The sequence below is a fragment of the Phoenix dactylifera genome, chromosome 6, assembly GCF_009389715.1.
Source record: "Phoenix dactylifera cultivar Barhee BC4 chromosome 6, palm_55x_up_171113_PBpolish2nd_filt_p, whole genome shotgun sequence".
Taxonomy (NCBI): Eukaryota; Viridiplantae; Streptophyta; class Magnoliopsida; order Arecales; family Arecaceae; genus Phoenix; species Phoenix dactylifera.
In genome coordinates, this window is record NC_052397.1 from 18,029,880 (window position 1) to 18,056,886 (window position 27,007).

The 27,007-nt window shown below is 36.6% G+C and overlaps 1 protein-coding gene across 3 annotated transcripts in view; it reads right to left on the reverse strand.

The window, feature by feature from the left end:
* LOC103707506 (calcium-transporting ATPase 3, endoplasmic reticulum-type) overlaps positions 1-27,007 on the reverse strand; it is a 46,383-nt gene that overhangs the window by 4,156 nt on the left and 15,220 nt on the right. Inside the window, exons 13-30 of one of the 3 annotated variants that reach the window (XM_008792021.4) lie at positions 26,889-26,990; positions 24,342-24,400; positions 21,849-21,993; positions 21,354-21,461; positions 20,561-20,713; positions 20,343-20,447; positions 19,309-19,505; positions 16,408-16,519; positions 15,928-16,026; positions 15,700-15,845; positions 11,273-11,330; positions 10,572-10,664; positions 9,290-9,340; positions 9,011-9,142; positions 8,616-8,717; positions 3,969-4,023; positions 3,073-3,158; positions 751-899 (exon numbers count right to left, since the gene is read on the reverse strand). In XM_008792021.4, the coding sequence (XP_008790243.2) occupies positions 751-899; positions 3,073-3,158; positions 3,969-4,023; positions 8,616-8,717; positions 9,011-9,142; positions 9,290-9,340; positions 10,572-10,664; positions 11,273-11,330; positions 15,700-15,845; positions 15,928-16,026; positions 16,408-16,519; positions 19,309-19,505; positions 20,343-20,447; positions 20,561-20,713; positions 21,354-21,461; positions 21,849-21,993; positions 24,342-24,400; positions 26,889-26,990 (1,952 nt within the window). Of the gene's footprint in view, positions 1-750; positions 900-3,072; positions 3,159-3,918; positions 4,024-8,615; positions 8,718-9,010; positions 9,143-9,289; positions 9,341-10,571; positions 10,665-11,272; positions 11,331-15,699; positions 15,846-15,927; positions 16,027-16,407; positions 16,520-19,308; positions 19,506-20,342; positions 20,448-20,560; positions 20,714-21,353; positions 21,462-21,848; positions 21,994-24,341; positions 24,401-26,888; positions 26,991-27,007 lie in introns of those variants that run through there. The other 2 variants (XR_003385805.2, XM_008792022.3) reach the window with 2 other exon arrangements.

Below are 27,007 nucleotides of genomic sequence, written 5' to 3' on the forward strand. Positions count from 1 at the left end.
AACTCGAAGAAAATAATGATAGCAGATGTCTTTTCTCAATTTTACTAAATCATGCACATAGGCATAAATTCTTAAAGGGAAGCAAGCATGTGCAACTATGGTTGCATCCGTGCATAACTACACAATATGCTGCAATAAAATTGATAGATCTTGAGAGGCAAATCTTCAATAAGGCGGGGTCCCACTATTTCCCACTAAATTTGTATTGACATCAGATCAAAGAAGATGTGTGAACAAGTGATAAAAATGATAAGAATATAGTAATATAGTATAAGAATGATGTCAGAACTAGTGGATAATTAGGCTCACTATCACTAACTAGTTCTTGAAAGTCAATAAAAGGTATAGTCAAGAAGCCAGCATTCCATCCAACAATATAGTAACATAGTATAAGAATAATGTCAGAACTAGGAAATAATTAGGTTCACTCTCACTAACTAGTTCTAAAAGTGGCAAGCAGCCTAGGAGTGCCCCCATGAATTCTGCCCTGTGTGGTGTGAATCAAAATGCAATTCACACCGGGCCCCATGGCGTATATGCTTGCCACCCATCACACTTGCTACCTGTAGCAAACACGACTATTTCCCTAGTATTAACCTTTTTAAAAAGCTCCGGAAAAAAAAACAAAAATCAATGCATGGGAGAGAAATTTTGGACAATTTCTAAATGTTTCGGCCAGCGTAAGTTGGAAATATATACAAATTTGAGATGAGGCAATCAAATTGTAATTGCAAATCATTAACAACTTACAGGAGAGACTGATTTTCACTCAGGTTGTTTAAAGCATTAAACATCTCAACGACAACAAGCACAGTCATTGACACAGTAGACGGATGTCGATCGTCAAAAATACTGCAGGGGTACGTTGTCGGTCTTGTTGAACAAGAATCAAAATTGACCTGAAATTTTTGAGAAAAATAATAAGAATTTAACAAAAAATAAATCAAAATAATCTAAGGGAACCTTTACAAGCTTAATTTTAAAGGAGATGAACATAAGGAATGGGGAGAAACAGAAAATATCATCAGAAAAAGAATCAGAAGTAAGAGTGTATTCTAACAAGGAACTAGCTTTAGCATCGAGGTTAACAGCTCCTTAGCATGCAAGGGACAAAAGCCAGTAAAAATATTAAACGTACAATTGATAAGTGCTACAAGATCTCGTGCATTGGAACCCATGGTTATGGACCCGAATACGTTAGTATGGAACATTTTCTTTTCCAAGTGAAATCCCCTAGTATATGAAAGAATGAAAAAGTGCTTCCGTTGTTGATGAATAAGAAGCCTTCATAATCTTAATGCATGTATTTAATTATTCGGAGCTATAAGAGCGAGATCCACTTTTGGAGGAATATGACAAAGCAATAACAAGAAAATTTCTAGTAGAATGTCTTTCACAATGCATATTAGGCAAGGACACGCTGCTTTTGCTAATTCGAATTGAAGGGTGATATCAAATCGGTCTATTTTCGGCGTCATATACATAGTTAGCACATTCGTCATAGTTAGCAGCTCCATGTAAAGGTCATCATGAATTGATCAGGACCCCATTTTTTTTTTATTTCATCTTGGTTCATCTTATATCTTATCTAGTTCAAACCAATCATTGTAAATCAATGTAATGCAGAAACTGGGGGGGAATTCATATATTTCATCTACTTGACTTTATGGAATTGATAGAAAGGAAAAATTCTTGAACCTGAAGTGAAAAAAAAGGAAGACATGTATAGTATAAAAAGTTTGATTAATAATTGATTTTGTTCCAGGAATGTAAATCTATTAAACGTTCTTCTTTGATGTTTATAGTTTATTTGCTCGAGGAAAATGGATCTTTCGTGATTGATCGTCCCGAACAATCTTTTGAAGATGCAAATAAGTCTTGAGCGAACTTATTTATTTGTCTTTTTTAGAAATGTGTTTCATTCATATGATAGAATCTAGAGTTAAATAAATTAGATTCGAGCCTTACCGGGTAAATACTTATCTATCCATATAGAGAGAGAGAGAGAATGTATCATTACATACTTGTATACATGCACTGGTTGAGCCAATGACTATTCATGATTCCATATTAATTCATGTAAAAAGAAAGGTGATTGAGTTCATTAAAAGCCGATGTGACATTTTTCCCCACATCTTAAGTCTTAACGTTTTCCAAATTTAGTATTGTGTATTTTTTTATATGAATTTTGCAATTTCTCTGGAATTGAACTGTGCACTGTCAGAAAGAAAAGGTATATATGGGAGTAATATTTTCTCATACAACATTTCAGAACTTATTGCCTTCACCATACTCTTGGAGGGTGTCTCTTTCACTCATATGCATAGACTGTTAGCTCTACTAAATCCATGTCCTCTTATGAGACCAGTCAAGAAGAGTGCTAGAGACCCATGATTATGTTAGCTGTCAGCATAAAAAAATGCATTTAAATCACCAAATAGCAAACAGATTTTCCTATAAAACTTGAATCTCATTGCTAGCAAAAAAATACCATGTCTCATAGTTCTCATTAGGAGCTATCAGTAATGTCTAATGCAGTTCAGTATTTTCTATTATTCAAACTACAAATGTGTTCCAGGTTCTTCAGTATGCACTTTATTTTGAAAGATTTCTTGAGAAAGCTCGGTTTATAAAGATATTTAATAAAATTATGAAAGGTCTAATTGAAAATGAAACAATTTTTTTGGAGAACATGGTAAGTGAACCATAAGCTTGGGATCTTTTATAACAACAGAGTCTATCTAATTGTTTAGACTTCTACAGATTTGGAGTCCCTGCAATTAGTCTTATTTGCTAGAAATATATATTAACCAATTGAATTTAAACTTATACAACCATCAATCAGAACTTTTTATTCGGAATCCAAAGTGACATCATGGAACATTCCAACAGACAGCAACTGCATATTGTAATTTGCAGACACCCATAGTTATATCCGTGGTCATCCTACCATATAGTCACTTAAGCTCATTACAAGAGTAACTAATGCTTGTTACTCAATGTCAATTAGATAATTTTAAAAATTAATAAATGTAAATAAAACACAAAGAATGGAAAAGCAATGCATCTTACCAGTTCACTATATGGCAATTTGGGGCCGTTATCAGAATAAACAAACCACCAGATGAATCCAGCAATAGTAGCAAAACCAACATACGCTGCATCAGCAAATATATTGAAATCATATACCTGATATAAAATTGCAAAAAAAGTAAAATAGGAAATATCTTAAGCTTTTGATATAAAACTTATTTTTTGAGCAATGATATATATAATATTTATTCATCAAACATTCTAATAAGAACGGCATCCTTCCTCACAACTATATATGTTTGTTTAGGTCTTTCTTTGCTCTCTCTTGACCCTCTAACATAAACTGAGCATGGCATAGTCAAGGCACCAGAAAAAAATATAAAATTGGGGATTAGAATACCATGAACTTGCACATTTGACATTACCAAAGGTGGTGAAGCTGATTTTTGTTATGGAAGTGGTTTGCTCACATGCAGATGTGACCGCATCTGGATGCCAATACATGCCTTATGGCCCATGGAGCACATCCGGTGACCTATATGAACAGGCACTTTAGGCCACGTGCAACATCTAAAACCTGTATTTTCATGCAGGAACATTGGATGCACTCCATGGCCCATGTCATGCATATTGGTGTTTTCATGAAATTGCCAGGATGTGAGGTAAACTGCTTTCCTCTGTCACAATATACATAATTTCCAAAGTAGAGATGATCCTTGCTATTGCAAAAGCTCAAAAGAAAATAAAGTCCTTTTCATATGGAATATTACATATAACAGAAAGAGCTAGCCAAAATATAAGGTTGTGACATCCACTAAAAAAAATCTGTGATAAAAAGTAAAAACAATATTTTGATGGAATGCAATGTATGCAATGATGGCTTACTTAAACAAAAGACCAGGAAGGATTACAAGTAGATAATAGCTGCAAAGTACCTCCAATAACCAGGTAACGAAAAAAGAGCCATCCACTAACTACAGCTTCACTAGCCTGCAATACAACAAAGAGAGCACCAAGGGGAGTAATCCTTCATACTAAAATTGAACTTTAGATTTTTACAAAAGATCGTATAAATACAACATCCACAAAAATAAAGTGAAGCTTCCATCCCCTAGATCAAAAGGTGAGCTTTTTCTTCTGTTCATGGTGTTGTTATAACCGTATTTATTTTGCTAGACATATTCGGTAAATTCATGACTCATATCGAACTTCTCTAGAATTTACTAACTAGTGATAAGTTGATGGGCCTATGCATAAAAATCATGACCATGTTTAGAACACATACATGTTTCACTGATTAAATGTGCACTGATAGTTATAGTCATAAATCAAGAATATATATATATATATAATGTACAAATGAAATTGCTTCAGAATCTAAATTAACTCTCCTTGCATATGTTAACACCATGTTCTTCAATGCTATGCCTACTGGTGCAACCTAGATTTGGCCTTTTCCACACTTGTCCTCTAAAGTAATATACCCATTCAACAGTTAAATATCTTATTTTATTCATCATAGGAATCACTTTGTTACTATCCACCCATATTCGTTCCCTCATCCTATTATCAACAGTTACTCTAACTTCCTGAACCAACTCACTTGGATAATGGTCCTCCTAGTTCTTGTATCACAAATGTCAATTGAAGTCCCAAGGCCTTAGTATGAAGTTGTTATTTTAACATCCAAAAAGGCAAGGAAAATGTTTAGGAGCTTCCGACTTGTCAAGAACAAATTGAGTTCCAATTAGCTAAGATGGGATGAAGTAGGCTTTGCCTCAGTGGTTCCTCTGTTTAGCAACCAAAGATCCCAGGTTCAAGTCTTGGCTGGTACATCCAAAAGTATTTTGAGGCCTAGGTGATTTAAGGGTAAGCGGGTCTCTCTATCAAAGAGAGAGAGCTAAGAATGAGTATATAAAATCAAAACCTCCTATGAAGTCAAAGGAAAATAACAAAGTTTTTTCCCCATGGTCTAGAATTAGAAATATAGCATTGGCTAGAATGAATGCTATGCCCAGGTACAAAGATGACAATTGTTCTAGTTTCATTCATCGTAACAGTAGTTCTTAGCTTCCCTTGCTATCAAATGGATGCAAACTTGTGAAAGATACAATTTCAACATGGAAAATTTCTGGCAGTGTTTGCATTCAACTCCTTCATCAGCCTTGCTTAATCAGTATTTTGGTCTAAGAACAGCCCCTCACCTGATTAGAGTGTTTTAGCCATGCACACCTCATAGTTATCATAACTGGAGAAGCCCGGAATGTCAAACCAGAAAACCAGGTGAAGCAGACCTAAAGCCAGTCTGGTTGCTCAATTTAAAAAAAAAACAGAAGAGTTGTAAAATTGAGCAAAACACATCCAACCAGTGGGCTTCTATGCTAAACCAACAACCTAGTTAGTTGCTATAAAACCACGCAGTTTTATACCAGCCTAGAAGATAAATTTACCCTTAAATCACAATATTCATTTAGAACAACTTTAAAAGAACTTAACCTTTAATATCAAGGAAAAAATTTAAAAAAAGTAAGGGCCTATTTGGCATCACTTTTATTTTAGTTTTTATTTTAAAAATGAAATCACAGAAATCAAATCAAAAAACATGTTTGGTGCTACTGTTTTAATTTCTATATTTTAAAAGACATTTCCATTATTTTTCTAAAAGAATGTAACTAAGAAATTCTTACTTTCACTATTTTCAAGAGAAAGACACTTATGTCTTTTATTTTCCACCCCCACCAACACCCCCTCCATCGTCCCAGAAACTATCATTGTCGTCATCTTTACTGTCGTTGCCACCACCTCCATCATTGTTGTCTCCACCTCTCATCAATGTCACGCCATTGTCATCATTTCCACCACCATTACCGTTATCATCTCCACCGCTATCCTTGCTACCGCCGCCATAGCCATAATTGCTACGATCGCCACCTTCACCACCTCTGCCACACCGCCACCACCGCGGCCTCTGCCACACAACCACCACATTGTCGATGACCCCACCAGCACCGTCGCTATCGCCACATCGCTATCACCTCTACCATCTCCGTCGCACCATTAGGACAGCCTCACTATCTCCATTTCCATTATCACCGCCTAGACCATCATCATCATATTTATATTTTCAAAAATAATTGACTATACCAAACATATTTATATTCTTAAAAATTCAGAAAATAGAATAAATTTTTTTAAAAAAAAAATAAGAAAAATGAAAGTAATACTAAACGACACTTAAATTAACCTTTACTCTCCCCAATCCCTTACATTGTCCAATCTCTTCCTCCTTATCTCATCCTCCTCTGACTCCACGACAATGGTGGAAGACCTCATCATTGCTAACATGGACGAGGACATCTATGCCCTCCTTCACTCTCAAGCCCCCTCCTTTGGCAGGTTACCCCTCTCTTTATTCTCTAAGCTGTCTCCATCACCAGCATCTAACCCTACTTTCTCCTACCAAAGGCCATGTACCCGGCCCTACACCCTGCCCAGCCTTCACCACTCTCTCTCTCCCTCCACACCCCACCCACCCCTACCAACCCACAGCCTACTGATCATTCCTCACTCTATCTCGTCGTCCAGTGCAAATGAGCAATTTTTTCCTCTTTTTTTATAGAATTTTCTGAAAAATTAGATAATATTATTTTTTACTCATTTAATGTAAGATCAATTCTTTCATCAATTATACAAGAAATGCTTTATCTAGTAATTTTCAAGAAAAAAATTCAGAAACTTTTCAGGCAAGTAATGATAATTTGGTATTCTAATTGCTTAGTGTTCAGATATGAAAGGAAAAAACCGATCTATTCCAAATCATTAACAATTAAGAGTCGGATAATTTTATCTAAAGTTGGTCTAATCAATTGATTATTATGGAATGAATTGTTTCAAAAATTTTGAAGTATTTTTATTTAGAAATTGTGTTACTAAATTTTATAAATGTCCAACTTAATATATGCTTTTTCTTAATTATTTTATTTCTTTCATTTTTTAAATAAGCTCAGTTCCAACTGCTTGAGCCAATGGTTGAACCAATAACCCAGCGACCTCACCCCATGGCTTAGTTGATGTAAGGTCCAAGTCCGATACGTACAATTATCATGGATATGCCCACTTTTCATGATACTCCTCCAACAATGCCAATTATATTGCTTAATGTATATGACATGATTACTGCTATTAAACATGCTTTTAACAATGAATATATAATAACACAAATATCATCTCGAAATAAAGGACCTTGACCTTCCACTACTTTCTAGGATTTTAGAATGACCTTTCATATTGTTGCTTATGACGTGGCATACTCCCAATGTATCAGCCATGCCACCTTGAACCAACATTTCCACCAGTAATACACTAGTAAGTTTTATTTTAACTCTGTTCCATATTGATCCCCTTTAGTGTCATCAACTCATACATACCCTGCTCACTTAGCTATTTCTTGGCCAGTCACTTTCAGTGTCACCTTTTTTCATCTTCCGTAGGGGCCTTGATTTGATTAGAGTAGAGGTCGCGAGAGAGCAAAGCGTACCGCCCTGCCTAAGCTAGTGTCTTAGTGCTCCTCATTTTGTTCACTATACAACTCTCTTGTTCATTTCATGATATATGCAGAGAACATCATTCATTTATTTCTCTTCTTTTTTGTTGAAACCAAGGATAGAAATGCCAGCCATGCTAGTATCGTGATAGCTGGCACAGGCTGTGCATGGGTCAGCTCTATCATTTAATGCTGGCCATGCTGCCATGATAAGTCCATGCCCATGCACCAACATGTCGCATGCCTTGGGGCATACCATGTCAATCAGTGACTAGCATGGAAAAGAGCAGCAACATGTTATCTTGAAGCAAAATCTTTTTCGAATTACAAAGCTAAGTATTATATAATAGCTCATACTAGAGAGTTATCTTGCCTCACTCTTTGGCATCAAGCTACTCCATTAAACTGTAGTAACTGGAGCATAATCCAGATTGGTACCAGTTTGCCTTTCGCATATTAGTAAAGCAATACAATTGAAAGACCCAGATGACTATACTTCCGAATCTACAGGCATTGGTCCTTAATTTATCTTGTCGATTTTAGAGGGTTATTAATTACACTTATGTATATCTGGTAGTCTCATGTATCACATATTCACTATTCCACTGTGTTCAAGCATTACATAAGAGGTTTCTAGCCTAATAAAATTGCATGGCTTAGGCTCCAAAAAGGTGGGACATCATGGCCAATTATGCCACCGTTTTTAAGGTTCGAAGCCTAGGGCAGTTCACACAGACCCAAGGCAATTAGCCAGATGACCACATAGGGAAATGCCTTGTCTAATGCCTCTACCAAATTAGATGCTTACAGGCGCAAGCCTATCAATAAAGCAGAGAAAAGAGAAGATAAAAGGTGAAGAAAAGAGAGTATAACTATAAATCATATGAATAATCAAATTATTACATGAATAATTGGTTATGATATATTCAGCATTTATCTACTATTGGCCAACATAATTTGACTAAATAAAGATTTATCCAAAAGATTGTGGTCATAGGTAAAGGATAATTCTATTTCTAATTCTTAAAATGCATCATACCTTACGAGGTTTAGCCATCATCACATTTGTATCTGGCTTGTTGAAACCAATCGCTGTAGCAGGCAGGCCATCAGTAACTAAATTTACCCAAAGTAGCTGGACCTGCAAAATGAAATGGTAAATGACAAGTTACCACTCAAAGTTCAAAAATGAAGTGCTTTACATACCAATGTACATTGCTTGCTCTTAGAGAAGGTAATATATAATAAACCATAGCATGTATGCTACTGTGAGTGTGTGTGAGAGAGAGAGAAATTAATCTTCTCGAGGTTCTAGGATTTAAAAAATTAAACACCAGAAATTACAAAAATATAATATGAATACAATATTGCTACTTCCTCAGATAGAATAAAATGAAAAATATCTGGAATGGATTACTGAAATTAAGAGCTTACAGGAACTAGAGTATCAGGCATTCCAAGCACTGCTGCCACAAAAATACAAACTACTTCTCCAATATTTGAAGAGATCATGTATCGGATAAATTGCTTTGTGTTATTGTATATAGCCCTTCCCTCTGCAACAGCCTGCTCAGAATTGTATCTACAATGAATTGCAAATACGAGCACAAACACAGACACACACATATAATATATATGTGTGTGTATATATATATATATATATATAATTTGTAGTATAAAGCGACCAATAGGACTCTCTCACAACATACTTACAGCAACGATTGAAGCAAAATTGTCATCAGCCAATACCATATCAGCAGCACTCTGGAAAAATCCAAAGAATATATTCAACTATCAACATTGACAACTTTCTGACAAATAGTCTTAAGAGTCCATGAGAAACCACAACAGCGCAAAAGAGTGAAGCATGCTAAGAGAGAAATTCTACTTTGTATTAATGTCAACAAAGCAGAGGGAGCTTAAAATAACATTCCTGAAACTGAAGGAAGAATTTCGCATAGGTAGCAGCAACAGAGAATATGACCTTGATAGGAATGAAAATAGATGCTTAACTCCAAGAACAGATTATAGCCTTCACAACTTCCACCACCACCAAAAGGCAGTAAATCTATGACTTCATGTTGATGCCCACACTTCTTAAGTTGGTTTCAGCTTATCTTAACAAATAATAATCATATAAGTAATATTGAGTTAGTCCATTATCTCTCTTATCATTGAAAAGGTTATGGGGTTCAGGCCCCATTAACAATGATAAAAAATCGCATGATCACAAATCAGCCAAGCAGTAGCACATCCATTGATATCATATATCATGGTTGTCACATGAATCTAGATATTGAACAATTAAAAGCCCTCCTTCTGATTGACTAATATCAACTTAAATGAAAAAGTGATCAAAGATTCACCACAGAGAAATCAAAATGTTCTAAGTCAACAATCAGACTAGCTTGATGTTAGATAAATCAACTATGTTGATTGCTTTCATTTTTAAGCAATGAGAACAAGGTGGTCAGACCACTATTTCTCAGAACAATCTGGTCCTCCAGCCTGACATAATCCTTACAACCTCCAAGCATGCTCTTAATTCATGACGTGTCTGATCTAGCCTATAAAACTTCCAATAAAGGTTTTGCTTTAGGAAGCCAGGCAGTGGCAATCTGACCCATCTCCTCCCCCAAAAAGAAAAAAAGAAAAAGAAGAAAATGGTGGAGTATTATTTCACTGAAAACTCTTTTCAAATTTAATATTATTCCCTCCAAACATTAAGAAACATAAAGGTTGCGAGTATCCATATTAGCTAAATAACTGGTTAGCTTGAAAGCATAATTTATATTCTCAAAACATGATGGAGATGCTGAAGTGGGCAATGCTCCCTCCCTCATGAAACCTCCATAATTTTCCAGGCACAAGTTTCATTGATATTCATAACATTAATAGCATGTCAATCTTACTGGAAAAGTGATTAGTTATAGGAGTACTGAAGCAAGACAGTCAACCTATAGGATCTCCAGCATTTAGACAAAAATAAGTATACCTTAGCAACTGCTGTTCCTGATCCCATTGCAATTCCTATGTCTGCTTTCTTCAAGGCAGGTGCATCATTAACACCATCACCAGTCATTGCGACCTAGTACAAAAGAGAAATTTTCCAATGTCATTATATTGCAATCTAGCTCATAAAAAATAGTAAAAAGTATCTCTAGTTACCTGGATCTTATACCCTAGAAACAACTGTATGCATGAGAAATTACAAACATATAATTTGTTTAAGCATTATGGGAACAGTCAGACCAAATTTGGTTTGGGTTCATACATCATACAGAGTACAAAGTGATAACCCAGTTTACTCTGGGTTATCTGGCCAGACAACCTTCTGCAGCCCGCTTGTCCCATGGGCAAAAGGGACATTATACAGATGAGGATTAATAGGGATAAAGCTATTCAGGGTTATCCACCCCAACTTTTCCCACCTAACCTGAATAAATCAGGATAAAGTTACTCCAAGAGAAAGGCGAACAAATTTTTCCTGTGTAAAAGCAGGGTTAGTTTTCCCCAGAAACACATACGTATAACAACACCCAACACGTGTTGAGCTGAAATAGTTATCAGCATATATTTCACAGAGAACATAGAACTGCCATATCAATGTATTTTCCTATATGCACAAAACCAATTAACTATTAGAGACATAATGACAGTCTCCATAAAGAAATGCTAATGAGGTAAGAGCCATACCACTTCCCTTTGATTTTGCAAGGCTTCAACCAGCATCTTCTTGTGAGAAGGTTCAACCCTAAACCATCCAATTACACCAGCTTGCATGAAAATCTTTTTCTCAAAGTGAGCAGTTGAAAATTGGAAAGTGGAAAAGAACATATGTATTACTTTGGATTGACAGAAAGGAAAGAAGAAAATGACCATATATAGCGAAATATTAGGGAAAAAATTAATTACATAAACAACGTTACGAATTTTGATTGACATTACACATTCACATCATCTCAGCAACAATACCTAAAGTTATCATGGCATGAGCGCAGAAAGCGACATCCACAATAATTTTTAATCTCTCCTCAGAGGAATTAGTAAGAATTTGAATTTTTGAAGTCTATTATTTAAACTGTTACTTGTCAAAACCCAGCATAGAGAGAATTAAAATAAAAAAGAAATAAAAGACATGTACTTCAGTTTCTTCACAGGCATGCCACTTATATCAATTAACAACTTCTATTCTATACTTCAAAGCATACAAATTCAAGATTCATAATCTGATGAATTCTTGGTGCCAAAACGGAACGCCTGATTTTAAATGTAATAGCATGTACTTTTACCATTGCAGGAAATGTAACCTTCCAAATTTAAGTTAACAAAACATCAAGGCTGAGTCATAAAGAAAGTTCAGTCATACCCCATATGGTCCTATAAGGGTTATGAGTTGACTGAAGAAAAGATTCAAAAGAACACTAAGTGTAGATGGGGAAAACCTGAAAGTGAGTTTCTTAGTAATCTTATTTTGTGTCAGTATGTGCTTGCTCATGATCAAGGTTTTAAAACTCTGTTTCAGTGACAGTCCCTCAGGTAGAGATTTGGTTTTGATAGTGCTGCTCCGAGTTTCAGAGATTGTGGCCAAAAATTTATAAAAATCCAAATAAATAGAGAAAAATAAGAAGAAATCAAGGCAAGTTATTTCCAAATAAATATTCAGTTAGCATTTCAACATTTAAAATACAGCCATTATATGCAAGTAGTTAGTGGACTGCATAGCACCTTGGTGGTTTCTATTTAAAAAAATATTTCACAAAATAGGAAGAAGACTTAGAGAGACAAGATTGAAAGGAGTAAGAGAATGGGAGACATTCAACGGGAGGAGGATTGTCAGGCAGAGGGTAGTGTTGACATCAACAGCTGCCACAAAAGGGGCAGAAGCAGAAAGGAGAAGGAAGAGAGGAGGACAAGGAGAGGGAACAAAGAGAAAGAAGAGAAAGAAGCATACTATCTCAAGTTCTCAACCACTGTCAGTTTTCAAAAGATTCCCACTCACTCATCATCCAATAAGGTCATTGACCGCCACAAGCTACTACACCCTCCACCTTCTTCACTATCGCTCCCCTCATGCTCTCTTGAGCACTAATAATTGTAACTCAAAATTGAACAACACACGTACCACACCAAAAGTAGGCAATGTAATAAATGGAAGCTTAACTTCACCTGAGCTGCCCTACCATGATAGCCCACTTGCCTTACATCTTGACCAGGCCAAATGTGCAAGCTAATGAAGCAAGGGTGCTTAGGCTCATGCTATGCACTCATGAGATGCATCCCAACCACATAAAAAAGCTTCCTGCATGCTATTTATGGTGGCTAGATGAATGCCTATCCATATGTGGTTGCTTGGCTTCCTATTAGAATAATGTGGCATCCCAAACGTTTATGTACAGGAACAAAAGGTCAAGAATATCTTTCAAACAAAGAGGCTCATTAATGCAAGACAAAGCAGCCAAGGACCAGCCTATTCAACATCTATGACTGGTCCTTGAGAGTTGAAGAACCCAATCAGAAAGGCTTTGGCAACTTTTAAATGTACACAATTTGATCATCTTAAGGTTCAATTTATTTCCAACTTGAGAATCAAGTTTTATTGATAACTATTCGGAGTTTTTGCACGTCCAGCCAATGTTTTAAGTCTTAGTTCAGGACCCTGCACCGGTACCTTCGGGTATAGGTCAATATGGTAAGTAAGCTCCCACACAGACACATGGTATGCTATTGGGGTTGGCATAGCACATAATGTAAATATAGGAGCATAGTGAACCTCTGTACCACATCAATATCGTGTAGAGCTGGTTCGATACTCCCCATACCAGGTTGATACTTAAAAACCTTGCGTGCAACTATAAAAAATCTATCTTTTACTCACTATTTGAGACAAGGTTGTAATCTCTATATCGGACCCTGTACAGGAACCATGCTGGCACAGTGTCAATAGGCCTAGTACGGAGGGTCAGTCTAGTGTGCCGATACATAGTATGCCCCCTATACCAAGTATCAATTCGGTACCAATATGGTACAATTGCCCGGTACCAGGCAGCACACAACAGTACCGTACACCTTGATTTGCAATTTGCTATATCACCAAAACAAATCTTTGGTGCTCAGATCTGAAGAGATACTACTTATTTTCAAGTGTCCTAAAACGAATCAATTTCATTTTTTTCAGAAGGATGCTAGCTGAAAGTTCTGCTTGTACGTAAGAAAGTAATAAAAGAAGAAAGGGGATGTTGTTCTTATCTCTTCCCTTACTCTCTCTTCCTCTCTTCCCCCAATAACCCCTTTATTTCCTAGTTCCAACTTAATCTTATCCTCTCCTAAATTACTGTTATCAGTTGTTACTTCAATCAACGAGAAAATAACAAGAGAATTTCATATCTGAGCCCAATCAGAACAAATTACTGCAACATAAACTTTCAGCAAAAAACATTCATATCCGGGTTTGCATCCTTAAATCAAAACAAATTCCTAGTAGGGAAGTCAGCTGAAAATGGTTCTGTGGAAAACGAGTAAAAAGGGGGAGCACACTAATCCAAGAAAGGTTGCAACAAGCATAGGTAATGGAGCAATGCTGAACATCGACAGGGTCTTTAGCATTTAAATCAACAACTGAAAGAAATAAAGATGGTAAAGGGACAAATTGTTTTAGATCCTTAATGCACTGAAAGCAACCAAGCTAATGTTTTAAGATTGTATGCAAGTAAGGATGTCAAACCAGATCCAGGCAACTCCAAACTCCAATGGACAGTTGATGATGCTGATCATTAAGTAAATTCATCAGAATACAAAACCGTTAAAGCAGTTGAAGTTGTACTTCTCAATGCCAATAACAATTGTAAAGTTAGGGAGTTGGTGAAAGGTTCTGACAAAGAAGCTAAAATACATGTCTTGCATGTTTTTTATACTACTATATAGAAAAATGTTTAAAGCAAGGATTTAAAGCCCGGTTTCCTTTTCTGATTTCAGTCACCTAGATGGAGTTCCAGTTTTGGCAGCTTTGCTTGAAGTTTCAGTCAAAAATTCAAATAATAAGGAAAATAAAAGAAATCAAGGGAAGTGATTTGACATCATTGTATTATGTTATAAAGTTATTTGCAATTACAATTTACATAGATTAGGTTAAAATCTTATAACCATGCATAATTTCCACTCAAAGTCTTCTTTCCCTATTGAAGTTTGAGCAATACATAGAATTAAGCTTGAATGACATTTCAGTAAAAAAACCACTCAAACACTACCTGTCTATTCAGTTAAAATGGAGACACTATGTACAAGGCCCTACCTCTAGGATCCTTCAAAATGATGACAAGTAATCCTTTCTTTATCACTAATGGCATCCTAAAAACAAACAAATAAATAGAGCTAAGATAGCAAAAATATACATTCTGAATTATCTAATTGTCCCCCTCCCTCACCCTTTTTCCTACTTTTGCGCCACTTCTAAGCTGTGTTGCAATCTTTCAAGTTTGACATCAAATAAACATATGATGGTTGAAGCCTTAACAGATAAATTTGTGATTGAATAAATGTATTAAAAAATAATATCAATGAATTCTATAAATAATAAACAAATATAGTCGTTCAAAAAATAAAAATTGTACTTTGGTTTTTCCAAAACCAGCCAAAGTTCAAAACCAAAAATTTTGGTTAGTTTCAGCCGAACTTTGCAATCTTGGTTTAAAGGTGGTTGACTGCTACAGCTCAATAGGATATTAATTACCGCAATCACATAGGGAATACTGTAACAGCCCATAATACTAAATTATAGTACGAAGAGTTTTTTTTTTTTATAAGAACCATATATTCAATAGTATAATGAGTTTTCTTCAATAACCATTTTGAGATTAATTTGTTAATAATGAATAGATATGAGTCTTCAAACCCCACTTCTTATCCATGTTAAAGATGCAAAATAAGAAATAAGTGTGTGGATATCTCTAAGAAATTTACATTTGCAAGAATGTTCTAAGAGTGGTCATGGTACCACATTTTTTGATAAGGAATCTGAAGATCTGGAAGAGAACTTGTAAGCTCATTAACTGCACTCTAGTGTATAAGACATGAAATTGCATCTTCCAGAAGAATGCATAAAACATGCAAAAAAAAATAACTACCTGGTAAAAAGAACCATTCTCTGCAGTGCTAATGTTCGTTGCATGGGTGGAAGTTCTTCAAACTCACAGGCAGTATAAGAGCACCCAGTAAAATCATCCAAGTGCTTGAAAGCACCAATTTGCCGACACAGAGATTCTGCTGTAGACTAATATAGCACAAAATTAATTTTCTATCACGGGGATTACATTCTATAAAAAGAAGCAAACAAGGAAGATCATGTTCTTTACTTTGTTATCCCCTGTGACAACTATAACACGTATTCCAGCAGACATACAGGATAGCATAGCATTTCTTACTTCCTCTCTTGGTGGATCCAGCATTCCAACCTAAAGACAGATCACAAGAAAATGAAGGGAAGCGATCATTAGTAAACTTTCACTGACAACATTTATACAGAATTTCACAAAGAGAAACAGTTCAAGTGGCAGGAGGATTGTACTTATGGGAAAACGTTGCCAGGAAAGGTCATGCAGATAAAAGTATACATCTAAATCAATCTAAAGGAAGGAAAAAAACTCTAAGTACCAGAGTAAATTTATAGGGAGTTTAATGCTTGATACAATATATATATATATATATGAGAATTTATAAAGTCCAAACTCAAAAGTTACACATAAGACAATTTATAAAGCCAAAACTCAGAAGTACTGATACTAGTGCCAATCACATATTTAACTAACAAAATTAGAGAAAAGGTGAATGCATACCAATCCAATGAATGTCAGGTTTGCCTCATCCTCATGGCAAAGAGTCTGCAGACCCAAGGGCATGCGCTTCAGTGCCAACGCCAAGCATCTCAAAGTGTCTTTTCCTGCAAAGCTGCCATTCAGTAGCATGATTAGCAGGTTTCAGATATTGAAGACTGGAAAAAATGGTAGAGTTCATAGCTAAATGGCATTAACTAGAAGGATGAATATAGAACTTTGATCATCTGCCAACAATTATTTGATGTTCAATATTATCAGTGCAACCCAGCTGTCACCAACGAATGTTGCATGGAGATACATTGCTAGGAAATGAATAAGCTCATTGACTATGAAAGCAGATCGTCTTATTAGAAGAGAATATTTATATTTTTAACTCATGACATCAGTCTTTCAAAAGATCAAATTGGGAAATTTTGGACCAAAGATAATCCAAACATATCATGCTTGTCGGAATGTATTGACCTTTGCTATCCGGCGGGCACCATAACAATGTTTGGGCAAAATAAACTTAATAGCCTTTAAGATTTGCGGGATACCTTCAAACTTAACAGTTGATATTTTAAGCCAACCCAAAAATCTAGAATTCGAATAAAAGTTAAGAAATGAATTTTTATTCTCAAGGAATTTGAATTACAGAGTATTGTATTGAACTCAAACAGAGAATTATTTCTTATTTGCATGCAATAATTAAAGTAAATAGACATATACTCATGGTATGCTGAACCAGCCCGTACCGGCCGATTCAGCCAGTACCGGACCGGTCCGGTCTCTAACCGGTCTGGTTCTGCAGAGCCCATATCGGCCTGAACCGGCCAATACAAAGGCGTACCAAACGAAACCGAACCGGTTCAGTCCGGTTCGCCTGCAAACCGGATGCCTCAAAGTGGACATTTAATGCCACTATGTGGCATCCAGTTCGCCAAAGAGTGGCATTGCCGCTCTGTGGCATTTTCCACTCTGTGGCCATAGCGCGTTGTGCACTGTTAGCCGGTTCGGTACTGCTATAAACCAATCCAAACCAATACTATACCGGTTCGGTAGGCGACCGGTACGCCTACCAGTACCGGTACAGCATACCTTGCATATACTTGACATCCATGTAAATAAGCTTGTATTTAGTAGTTGATATGTCAATTAGTAGTCCGGTGGCTTCTTGGTTTCCACCTTCAAATGATGAAAAACACCAAAAATAAGGTTTAAAAGGCTTCCGATCAATATCAATGGTATCAACCGGTTGAGGACCCGTTTGGATACAATCTAGCATATTTCAAGTGCTTTGGCCCTGGTTCAGCCAAATCAGGTGTACCGGCCCCACTACTCTCAACAACTGACCAGAATATCAAGCTAATGATATTCAAGCACTAGTAATAAAGTAATTCAAACCAGTATATGTTTAGAATTTGAGTAAAGTGACATATCTCAGCAATGCAACTTACAAATCTTTTCCACAAACTTGTATATCCTTCTTTGCCAGTGCATGTGCAGACAAAACACAAGTAGCACAGTAGGTCCTGACTAGCAAGTCAAATTAGAGTGCTTTATATAGATAAACGTTATATTTATAACAAATATCCTTGTCTCACTTAATTTGCCTCAAAGAGCACCCCAGTGATACATCACTAGGATATTTTATTTTTAAAAGATAATCTTCAAAGAACTATATATTCTTGTCTCCTCCCCCCCTTCCTCCATCAGAGGTCTTATATTTAACCCATTATTATAATCCTTGCCCATTACCAATTTGGCATGATTGAGCACATGATCAAACTTGAGATTTGGTACAATGCACATGGAGCAGACATGGGGGAACCCAGATTAATCTTTGCACACTAGGGTCTCTACAACATTCTAATAGGAGGTCTTTCAGTTTGAGCCTGGGTCTTGAACTAGGCATGGACATCACACAACCACCATGTGGATGCCCCATACATGCTAAACATGCATAATGGAACCTTTTTTGGAAAGGCATAGGTCATGCAAGCACCAAATCTTCCCCACAATTGCTACGCATAAGTCTAATGGAGCAATTTTGAAATCAAAAAATTGACAGGTATGGGTGTTGATGAGGCTAAATGGATGCCTGAGTGAGCTAGTTTGATAACCCTGAGTGGGTGTTCCAAAAAGCGAGGCTTAATGGTATTCTTAAACTATTACTATAGTACAGAGCAACCTCCAAATCATCAAATCAATGCCGGCCATTGGTAAAATAACATAAACTAACCTTAATCCTTCATTCATGTTGAGTTAATTAGTTGAGTGTGTACTTTGTCATAAATATAATGCTGAATGTCAAAGTCTAACAAAATTGATAATCTCAGACAACCTACATAGCTAAGATTCTGTCTCAAATCTTACAAATTCACACTTCTAAATTCTAACACTATCATTCCAATGAATCTTGCAGAGTTATTCTATATTATTCTTTGGTTCTTCCTTGATTCATCTTCTTGAGGAAATAATAAGCATCTTGGTCTCCCTCTTTGTTATTGAACAGATTTTTCATCTTGAAGAAAGTTCATAAAAAAAATCAGATGGCATAAATAGATCCAGCAAATAATGAATCTCCATGACAAAACCATAATTTCAAGAGCTAGTAATACTGGCAAGCATTTGGCAGGCGTGGCACCTATTGATTCCCTTCCAATAAAAAAAGGGGTCCCTAAGTCCATTTCTTTTTTCCCTTTCTTTTTCTTTTGACATGCTGGCACCTCATGCCAGTGTCACTTAAATCCTTGGATGAAACCTTCCAAAAGGAAACGAAACAAAATGATTTCCTACATAATGTAGATAAATCTGATGAATAGAAGCATATCATTTTCAATAAGAACCAAGTAATAGCAAGACTGGATAAATTTGATGAACGGTTGCAAGTTTATGTGAAAAAACAAAAGACAAGCTGACCTTTGGAACCTAGCCACCAACTCATTGCGAATATCAGCAGTTAGCGGAACTGAAGAGCCATCATCATTGCACAAAATATGTGTGCACCTGGAGATTATACTCTCTGGAGCACCTTTTGAAAACATGATTTCTTGCTGCTTTCGACTACAAAGGACGCTCATCATTTTACGGTCACGAGAGAACTCTAAAACAGAGATCTGTGAAAGAAAAACAAGATATCAGAAAGAGAAAGACGATACTAAATCTTAGTTCAAGAAAAAGGTAAAGATGTTCATTGTCAATCTGTTACAAAATAAAAAATAAGTACAATGGGGAAAAAAATGGACAGCCATAACCATGAATTCTATGCTTTATTTCAAGATTCACAACTTAGGTTAGCCTGCAAATACTTCATAACCATTCCAGAATTCATGCATGGTACTTGAAAAAAATAGAAGCAAGATGCTAACTAGAAGATGTAGTAAAGATGACTCAAAGTTTTCTCCCCTCAAACCAATTTATAGAAAAGGGTATTCAGTAATAAATTATGAAAAATATGAAATCAAAAGCATTTTCTGTTACAAAATAAAAAATAAGTACAATGGGGAAAAAAATGGACAGCCATAACCATGAATTCTATGCTTTATTTCAAGATTCACAACTTAGGTTAGCCTGCAAATACTTCATAACCATTCCAGAATTCATGCATGGTACTTGAAAAAAATAGAAGCAAGATGCTAACTAGAAGATGTAGTAAAGATGACTCAAAGTTTTCTCCCCTCAAACCAATTTATAGAAAAGGGTATTCAGTAATAAATTATGAAAAATATGAAATCAAAAGCATTTTCTGCAGCCTTAAAGTTGTACTGTATCATTGTAGAACTAGCAAGCCTATGTCAGACAGAATTCACAAGACTTCTCAAAAAAAAAAAAAAGGGTTCTTTCTTACAAACACAGAGATATCAAAGGAAAGCAATACAACTTGCATTAGAAAAAGCATTGAAACATATAAAATTAAAATATATGTTCCATTCCAGATTAATTAATACACAAACCTTTTTGAACTGGTGTTCCCAATAGCGGTTGCAATAAGATGCACGTTCATGCTTACTCAACATATTCAGAGCTGAAGGCATAGAGTCAAAACCAGGAAGGCCTACCTGATAACAATTTAGATAAAGGAGACACTAGCAATATGTGAGGGAACAACTGCTACCAAACAAAAAATACACAAAAGTGCAACTACACTTGAGAGCCAGATATATCAACAAACCTTTTCCACTAACACACGTAAAGCAACTTCAGTTGACTCCCCAATTTTCTCATAGTTTCTCTTATCTGGATTATATTGTAGTATAGAATCATTGCAAAGAGCTGAACACATTGCTATATGAAGAAGACATGGAAATTGAGCAGGAAACTCGAGCTGCAGAGGATGACAAAAGAACATCAGCATGTGTGCTAAGAAGATCTTCACATCTAAGACAGATCCGTTTTCACAAACCCATATTAACAGACAAGGCCTGGTTGTTTTCGTTGTTATTGCTAACATGTCATAGAACCACTGAGGTAATAATGATAATGTGGCCTACAGGTAATCACAATGGAAAATAATATCAAAAAAGAACTGTCAATTTTCTGTTACTATGTATATCTTGTGATATGTCCGCATATGCACTTGACAAGTAACTAGAAATTAAAATAATTGTCCATAATTATCCTTCAAATATTCTGTAATAAATAGAAAATAATGCAAGAATTGTAAGCTGAGACCGAGGTTATAGAGGCAATTTGAAAGCAAGAACTTCCTGGTCCCATATCATTTAACCTATTAGCACAGCTTCTAGCCAGGTTTAGCCTAGTTGGGATGTTGTTATGCATTCATAACTTGTGTCATAGTGAACAAACAAAATGTTCAGAACCACAGAATTTAAAAAAAAAAAACAGATTGGATCATGACCCACATTTTAATCAAGAAGATTAGTTAGATAACCAACATCAACATCCACCATAGAACATGCCATATCACCAACACAAATGCTAAAAGCAAAAGCAAACTAAACTACCTGCACTCCTGCAGCATCAAAAATCAGGCCCTCTGGTGCAAATGTTGTTCCACTAACAATGTACTCATTAGTGATAGGACCTCGGTGCACAGATTGGACCACACAAATCTGCAAAGATATAAGGTATTATGAATTGAATAATATGAACATGTTCAATTAACTCATAATGTAGTTAAAATATGAATAGTCAAATTGTATTCCTTTCTTGTAAATAGGTCACAATGGGAATAATCAATTGAATAAATTCTATCCCAACTGGTGAACTAGATCAATGATTGGAATCTAGATATCCATTCCAAGCAGTACACCTTTTACTTGAAATCAAATCGAAACCTTGTGAAGCTGTTTGAGAACAAAGATTATGAGGATATAATTAATTTGAAAAACTTATACTAACAGTCTGGAGTACTGTAATTTACTAGCAAATCTGAAGACAAGCAGGTATATCACTAAAACAAAGTCCAGACACAGCATCTAGAGTTTCAAGTGATTCACCTTTGAAACAGACATCATGTTTGTAGTAAGGGTACCAGTTTTGTCACTACATATCACAGTTGTGCAACCTAAAGCCTCGACTGAAGGTAACGACCTGACAATAGCATTCAAGCGGGCCATTCTTTTGGTACCCAGAGCCAAGCATCTAAATGAACACAAAAAACATCATAGTTAAACAGAAATCAGATGAAATAGAAGCAACTAAGTGTACATTAATGCAAGTTATTATAAAATCACCATGGTACATAATTCCATCAGGAAAAGTATATTTCTGTTAAATATAAGTAGGCATAAATTAGACAAATAGAATTAGATTGAATAACAATATCCTGACACTGAGTTTTAGTGGCAAAAATGTTATAATGTTACTATATTAGGCTCTTTTAGCATAATAATTAGAACAAGTATAATCTAAATCTGATACAGATACAACACTAGGCTCAAATATGATGGATACATACCCATCGCTTCTCTTGGAATATGACAATAAATTCATAACTTGGTACATGGGCTTGGATGTGTAGGTTAGGGCTAAAACACAAAGCATAATCAATGACCAGAGCTAGAGATTTTCAAAATTTTATATTTACCTTCATTTTTGCGAGAGAAATCCACAAATTAACTATTTCCAGATCTTTTTATTTGTGGTAGAAGACTGTTTCTGGATCTATGCTGCTCCACATCAGAGAAATTCCAAAATTTTATAAAACCATACTCTAAACAATGATACTTCTACAGCTTCCAGAAGACCCCTTCACTTCTTCCTGGGATAACCTTTTTTTGGCAGGAGAAAAGGGATGGATACGAGGGATGCATTATAAATCCCCATATGACCACCAATACATAACAAAATGCTACGACACTTAAACAAGAGAAATATGCTTTTAATGGCATATCATTCTCCAAGAAACTCAAGCAATTATGAAGCAAAAAATCCTTTTCCAGATCTTTTGCACCACTCTATATCAGAAAACTTATAAGATTTATAAAATCCATTCTGCAAGAGATAATATCTACTTATAAAGTTTTGTTGGTTCTTGTCAGATAGGGAAGTAAGCTATACCAAGATGTTTGTATAGGATTCTCACAAAAATGACACATAGGACTGGGGTTTCTGATTAGATGACGTGTTCTTGATTAAATAGTATTATGGCAGACCCAACATTTTCGAACAAGGCCTAATATATGGTTATGTTACATTCTGTGTTGTAAGCCTAGCATGCAGCATTTGTTAGGTTCGCCCAAGGTAATGATATTTTGTGTGCCGCACAGTACTAGAACATAGAACCTGCAAATGATTAACAATAATGTTATTGCTAAGGCTAGCAAATTGCTACCTCCATCGTTTTTTGGATAATTCCTTCATCATTATTTTAATGAAAATCTTATATTAACTGCTCGTAGGACATAAAATTTCAGTTTCTTTATTTGAACTTTTTGCATGGCATTCATTAAATCTCTTGAGGTGCTTGACTTGTACTTAGATACAGTTAATAAGTTTGGCTCTTTTCAATTTAGGGAATTACATGAGCAATTCAACAGTTTTTACTAAATTTATGTTGGGCAAGCAGAAAATTGGAATTTCATGTTAATTTCATTATCAAAATTATGTTTAATAAAAGCTCCATCAAGAAAGGTTGAAACCATAGTTACTTCATGATTCAACTTCGAATTGAGTTTTCATAAGACCCTAAAACATTGCAACATAAGCTGTGGCAATTTAACAAGGTCAGAAGCTGTTGGAAGTTCAGTTCTTGGTTGTTGTGGTTTTATTTCTCAAAGAATAGGGACTTGCATGATCTCCCTAAATTATGAGATAGTACACCAGAAACCTCAGTGGACTTGTAGATTCAGCGGACAGGTGCATATACCTTTACAAGAACTTTCTGGTTACAGCTACACGTGCATAAATAGACGTCAAGGATTTGGCAAATATATTATCTAAACAGGCTCACAAATGGCTTATCCTTAGTGAGTAAATGCTAGAGAGCATGCGAAAATGTATGCATGCAATCTTATGTTTTTACTTTATGTTGTTTAGCATCTTCCTCTATGAACATTTAGTTGCAAGGTTCGCCGTCTCGATACTGGACCCCTTATCAGTAGCACGCTGGTATAGTCTCAGTACGCCTGGTACGGAGATTGGTTCAGGATACCAAGACTCATTACGTCCCCTATACCGAGCCTCGGTTCGATACCGATATAGCATGGTACGGCATGGCTAGTACGAAGCGGTATGCGACCAGTATGGTGAACCATGTTTAGTTGTTTGTCTTTTTTCTTGATTTATAGCAACTACACAATTGTGTGATAGAATATGTAATTAAAATGAAAGCAGGAAATACTCTTTCTATATATATTAATATCAAACACATTATTTCATATGTCGATGCTTATGGCACATAAACATCATTTAGAGTGTCAGAAAAATAATTTCTTAAAAGTGATGCAAAAGCTTATGATGTAAAGTAATGTACAATCAAGGAAACTCACGTTGTAACAACAGCTGGAAGCCCTTCAGGAATGGCTGCAACTGCAAGAGCAACTGCGATCTACGTACAAAAGTAATTGGTCAAGCAAATGAGTGAGTTGGGGGAGAGGGTGAGAAAGATAACTTGTCACATAGTCATTCTATTTGTTATTAAATTATCAGTATAGATGGAAGACTGGCATACCTAAAAAAAGAAAAAAAAAGACTAAAGTAAAAGGATGGACACAATTTACAACCTATGAGCAGCAAAAATATCCAAAACTTGAGTGCAAGATCCAAAATGCAAATGGTGCAGTCAAATGACAGGAGAGTACAATGAAGATCGTATCCTCTTGATACATGAGGTGTATAAACTGCAAATCTTTCTTTCAGGCCCCATTATCTTCATCACATTATTTTAATGATCATGACAAATCCCACGAGATGGAGCAGAAGAAATAAACAATATGAAATTATGAATAATGTACTGCTATTAATTACATCATTATTTTTTGCTAAGCTATGCCTTATAACATTAGTTTGTTTCTGTGCTGGGTTACAAAAACAAAAAAAGAAAAAGAAAAAGAAATCTACTGCTCCTGATAAATTGTTTATCTAATATAAAACAAAACACCAATCCCCCCAGCAAGTACATGCATGCTTGGAGGGCCGGGAGGAGAGGGGGGGTGGGTGGGAGCAGGGAATGCCAACTGTTGCTGGAAATTGGACCCGGGGGCAATCTTCGGTCGAGGGAGAGGGAGCTGCGGGTCACCACGGCGGGGCGGCGACCAGTCTGCGGGCGGCGTCCTCCGTTTGGGGTGGCCGGAGAGAGGAAGCAGGGGGTCCTCACGGCGGGGCGGCGATCCGTCAGCGGGCGGCGTCCACCGTCTGGGGTGCCTGCAGGCAAACCGGTGGCCGGGCTTTCCGGCGCCGGCCCTCCGACGCTCAAGTCAGGGAGGGGGCAAAGTGTGTAGAGAGGAGATAAACAGTGTTTGTAGGGCACGGAATTTCCCAACCCCCTCCTGAGAAGCCAAGGCTCCCTTTTATAGGTGGGGGTCGGTTTACCTGTGATGTAACAGGGCGAGGCCATAGTACGGCTCGGCATGTGGCTCAGGTCGGCGCACGGTCAGGCGAATCATTGTGCTGATGTCGGCGGTGGGGGCGTCGTACGACCCGAATCAGTACGCTACCAGGGGAATCATTGCATTGGTGTCGGAGGTATGGCCGAGATCAGAGACTTATCATGGTTGACCAGACTCTGCTGGGCTAACTTGCCGTGGAGAGCTGAGAGTCCGTAGATGACAGGAGCCATACGCATTAAATGTGGAGTAAGCCGGAGATCCGCATTAATTGCAGAGTAGGCCGGAGATCCGCATTAATTGTGGAGTAAGCCGGAGATCCGCATTGATTGTTGAGTGAACTGGAGGTTTACAGTAGCCATGCGCAATAAATGCTGAAGCAGCGGCAGGATATGGTCCTCAGTTGGACCTCAGAGGAGTACGGCCGTAGTAGGTGGCTGACAAGGGTAGACCTTGAGCATCAGGATTTTCCTAGGTCGGAGGTTTCGAGGTCGGATGTCTTGAGGTCGGGCGTTCCGAGGTCGGACGCCGACTTTGGCTGTTCAGGGTCGGCGATTGTGCGGCTTCTTGGGGGCATTTGTGTCACTTGGGGGGAAAAATCTTATTCCCCCAACACCAACCATCATCCTCCATCAGCAACCGGCTGCCTCCTCTTCCAACAGATCTTGTTCTTTTATTTCACTTCCCCTTTCTCTTTTATTTTTCCTATTCTTCTATGTTGTTCTTTTATTTCGCTTCCCCTTTCTCTTTTGTTTACTTTAAATGTTTATCTTTTGTTATTCTCCCTCTTGTTTTCATTTCTCCTCTTCTTCTCTTTTTTCATCCTTCCATTTTTTTTTACTTTACCTTTTTCTTTTCCCTTCCTCTGCCTACATATGTTTCAAAAATCCAGGTCACTAGGGTCTGCACAGATTCGTGGACAACCAAGAATTCAGCTATATTCACCATGTAGGCCACCCTGGCAAATTGGCATATGCTCCATTGCTCTATTGATTTAAGTCCCTTAATTACCAATCAAAAGGAAATGGCAGACATAAGTGACAGCACATGGCTACATCTATTACATAAATAAGTGAAAATATTGTGCAGAAGTTTATTTGATCTATTTATAATGATATGATTAGTTTCTATTTAAAGGATTATTCGACCGACTTCTTTAGTCAGTTAAAAAATTTACAGCAAAGAAAGTATTCGAATTGAGCATCCAGATGGTTGTTGCAAAAGTGATCGTCAATACTTTGGCAAAATATACATTTCTTTGTGAAAACATAATAAAAATAAGGAACAGCTTCAAGAAAATATTCATCCCATATGCATGCTCAATTCACAGGTTAAGCTGGCGCCCGCAACCTTGGCAAAACAAATAGACAATGCAGCTCTCTGTACATCAAAACCATGTGCCACAAAAACCATATGGACAGCCAAAATTTCCAAAATATCCAGCTTAGAACACACTATATGAAATAACAAAAATCAAGCATAAAGATTTACCTTGAAGTAATGGATAGCACCTCTCAGAAAGCCACCATGAGAAGGATCCTGGAAATGGCCAATGTTTACAACCCACACGAGAACACAAATTCCTGCAATGACCTGAAAACAAGTAGATT